The sequence below is a fragment of the Pundamilia nyererei genome, unplaced genomic scaffold, assembly GCF_000239375.1.
Source record: "Pundamilia nyererei isolate P.nyererei 1_Seehausen unplaced genomic scaffold, PunNye1.0 scaffold00500, whole genome shotgun sequence".
In the NCBI taxonomy this organism is placed as follows: domain Eukaryota; kingdom Metazoa; phylum Chordata; class Actinopteri; order Cichliformes; family Cichlidae; genus Pundamilia; species Pundamilia nyererei.
This window is the reverse complement of record NW_005187901.1, coordinates 24355-28480: the sequence shown is the minus strand read 5'-3', so window position 1 is coordinate 28480 and position 4126 is coordinate 24355. Positions and strand designations below refer to the sequence as shown.

The 4126-nt window shown below is 41.9% G+C and overlaps 1 protein-coding gene across 1 annotated transcript in view; it reads right to left on the bottom strand.

Annotated features, from left to right (window-relative positions):
- Positions 1-1272: 1272 nt before the first annotated feature.
- The window catches only part of LOC102194420 (dehydrogenase/reductase SDR family member 13-like), an 8240-nt gene continuing 5386 nt past the window's right edge, over positions 1273-4126 (bottom strand). The window contains exons 3-5 of the mRNA XM_005754058.1: positions 3217-3340; positions 2819-3145; positions 1273-2702 (exon numbers count right to left, since the gene is read on the bottom strand). Coding sequence (XP_005754115.1) covers positions 2443-2702; positions 2819-3145; positions 3217-3340 — 711 coding nt within the window. The 3' untranslated portion in view covers positions 1273-2442. The remainder of the gene's footprint in view (positions 2703-2818; positions 3146-3216; positions 3341-4126) is intronic.

The following is a 4126-nucleotide window of genomic DNA, read 5'->3' as shown; positions in this document are numbered from 1 at the left end:
ATATATATACATATATATATATATACTCAACAATACTCAAGAATGAGCATCTCCAATAACAGAATCAGAAAATGTTGCTTTTTCACCTTTATACACCTTACAGGACATGCTTCAGCATAACCCTGAGTCATCAAAGTGTGTAAATTCTAATCGCCCTAATTCTCAGCATAAGAGTGAACACAACTGAACAAAGCACAAACTGAACCTTTCATGTCATGCCACACCCCTACTAAACCATGAAGGTTGACATGGACTGCAGACAGTTGTGTTGTATGTGACTAGCAAGAAGACACATTTTGGTCCACCAGTTTCTGAGGCTTCACTACTTATAGCAAATACAGTAAATGTGCCAGTGGGCCAAAACAAATTAACTCATGTAGAGAACACCACTGAATTATTTTTTTAATTATTGAGTTCAGTTTTGTTGGGTTTTAGTAGGGCCAGTTCACAATAAGTCATCTGAAGGTCTCAAGGACAGACGGACATCAGCTCCGATCAGTTTGGCAGGAAGGGTGGAGAGCTCATCAACATATAAAATATATTGTATCACTAGTAAATATTCAATACTTTTGGTCAGAATGTTAGGAGAAATTGACAATTACCAATGAGCAATGTCAAATCATAGTGGCCAGATGACTATGTCCAGGTGACAAAACCTGTGGGTGTTCCTGGACAACAGTACTGTGCCACTGTGGTATGGACTGACCACATACAGCTCACTATTCATATTAGGGGTGCTGTGGCTCAGGAGGTAAAGCAGGTCATCTCCTAATCAAAAGTGTGAATGTTAGAGAAAAGCACTTAGACATAAAAGAAAATGTGCTTGTGTGAATGTTGGTTAAAATGCTATAAAAGAACCAGGTCTTATGCATTTTAACTGTTTATTCAGTTCAGAGTCACTGAGTGAGAGTCTGGCTACACAGGTCTCCATTTCAGTAAAGTAACAGGCATGTCTGGGGACTGTGTGAGCAAACTGGAATACCTGGAAAAGAACTCACACAGGCACTGGACGAGCAGAAAGGACCCAGCTGGCTGTTGTTAAGGATTCAATATTGAGGAAGGGGTACAAGAGGTGATCGAAGAATAACCACACTGATCCGGCCGGGTGAAGTCAAACGATGATTTTAATGCACGCGTGGGAAGATCACTTACACAGACAGCAATTGATCTTCGACTTAATCAAAGCATAAACAGATATTTTATACCATCAGAGTTTGAATTTAATGACGCCCCCTCATGCGTCATCAGACAGAATATATACATACGTCAAATCAAAACCACAATGACTTTTAAGACAGTTTAAAAAGAACGTTGTCTTCTATCTTCATGGCTGGTATTTCCGGTCAACCCTTTGACTTCCAGTTCTCGTCTGGAAACTGTTCCTCTTTTGCAGAGACAATTTCGCAGTTACAAGCAGACATGACTAACCTCTCACCTATAAATGAGTCTAACTAATGTGTGTGTGTGTGTGTATATGTCACGACCTCACTCGGCACTCTATGTCACCTCTCACCTACTAACGCTCACAGTCAAACAGAGGCCACTGTCAAATGTGTCAACAGTTTACTAAAACTTATAGATGAAATATAAATTGAATAAATGTTTTAACCAACTGATACTACTTAAAACTCAATACAAGAATATGAACATATGAAAGATAATAAAAATGACCTGATATAAGTGTTTTGTAAGCATGTATTGCAATTCCTTCTATATTCTAGTTTCCCTCAGCATGAATGACCTGGACAGTCACGCCAGTGAAGCTTAAGACCCTTAATGAACCGAACATCAACTCAAAATAAGCACAGATATGCAATATGTATAAAATAGTTATAACTGCATCTGGAATACAAGATTAATATGATAACAGTATGCATAACCATCTTAAAGCTATCTGTTACATTGTTAAAGCAATGATAATACTGCAGATTATATTGTGCTGGTAAAATACTTTTGTTCATCCCCACACTGTCAAGTTTGAGCCGGGAACCATCTTGCTGCGAGGCAAGCGAGCTAACAAATGCACCACTCCATAAAGCTATAGCAGTTTGTCCAAACTGTCACCTTCTTCCTCTGTTGCTTTCATCGAGGCGTTGCCACTGGCTTAACTGGTCCAAAAAAATGTAACCGTCATGTGAAAACAAAATGCCCAAGTCACTGCAGTGCTGAGACGCAGATATGACTTTTAATGATAAAACATATCTACTTCATTAATACAAAACAACATGACACATACTGTAGAATATTCTTTCTACACAACAGTTAAAAAAAACATATTATTCACTTGAGAATCTAAAATGGTCCCCATGTTGAAATTATGCCAGAGAACCTTAAGACCTGACATATCATCAGCCCAGCAATAGCACATAATAAAACCAAAGGTGTGGTATCGACTCTATGTTACAAAGTATTCACAGAGTCCTTGAATTTTTCTGGAGTCTCTTATGATAAGCCAGATAACCTCTCACTCACTTCCCACAGCTTCTTTGCCAGGGCATCATCTCGAGCTTTGACTCCTACTTGTTGCAGCGCACAATTGGAGAAGTAGCGTCCACTGAGGGGTTCAATGCCCTCTTGTAGAGCACAGTAAAGGGTGGTCTGTGACCCCTCCTCAAGGCTGAGGAAGAACAGCTTTGCAAAAGGCATCATGAGAAGCTGCAGCCACAGGCTCATACTGCGACCCAGCTCTGTGTAGATGACTCCTGGGAAGAACAGAGGTGATCTTAACTCAGAGGTACTCATTTGGACATGTAGTGTTGTAGTAGCTTTTGCTTGTGGTACACACAGCCTCACACCAAAAATGGAAGCAGACACTGACCTGGGTGCAGGCAGTAGCAGGAGACACTGGTGCCCTCCAGTTTGTTGGACAATTCCCTGGTAAAAAGCACATTACACAGTTTGCTGTTACAGTAGGCCTGGAAGCTGTCCCAGGTAGACTGACCTGACACCAAATCTTTCTGGGAATTAAGCAGAGAGAAGTCAATGGTTCCAAGGTGGTGCAGCAGTGCAGCCACTGTGACCACTCTACTGGGACCACACTGCTTTAGCCGCTCCAGGAGGAGATTGGTGAGCAGGAAGTGGCCCAGATGGTTCACACCAAACGCCATACCAAAACCCTCCTCGGTACATCCCAGGCCCATCACACCTGCAACACAAAGTTTCAGTCACTATCGATAGAACAGACAGGGACATTTCTCTGTATGGCAATATTCCCACCTGCATTGTTAATGAGGATGTCCAGTCTGGGCTCGGTCTTCAGGAAGGTTTCAGCAAAGCTCTGAACAGATTTCAGACTCGCCAGATCCAGATGCATAAACACCACCTGGTTGTTGCCGCTCTCCTACAGGACAGAACTGCTGAGTAAGACAGGCTGCGATAGATCTGTCACATATCTGGCAGGACTGAACAATGATGGTGCATTTGAAAATAAAACCTAAAACACATCCTTATGTAAGCGCTAGAAATAGATCTGATGTCTGTTTGATGCTTGTTGAATTACATGCTAACCATGCGTCTGATACCGAATACAAATAAAGTACCGTTTATTTTTATCATTTGTTTTCTTACATCTCTATAGACTTGTAGTCAAGACCACCTAATCCGAGACCAAGACAAGACCAAGACCAGAGGGTATCGAGACCAAGACAAGACAAAAAAAGTCTTTAAACTGCAGCCAGATGCTGCTTCGTTTACGGGTGTCAGGCATATTTATGTGTTTTTGCTTTCGCACAGCCCTCCCCACCGCTGTCTACGGTCTCACTTACTTGCTGAGAGGACAGACGCACGCTCCACTTGACTGTCGCGTTTCTCACCCTCTCTGTTTTTCACATAATGATATTATCCTATATCCTCGCATGTGATTGGCCACAATATGGAGGGATTGGAGCATAGCTGAGCCACTGTGTGAGAGCTGAGCAGCCAAAGGAAATTAAGTGAGGGTAGAAATGACTGAAAGATTACTAGGCTCTGTTTTGAGTTTTGTTCAAAAAGGAATGACTTCATACAGGAAAAAATGGCCTGTATTTACATAGCGCTTTACTAGTCCCTAAGGACCCCAAAGCGCTTTACATATCCAGTCATCCACCCATTCACACACACATTCACACACTGGTGATGGCAGCTACAT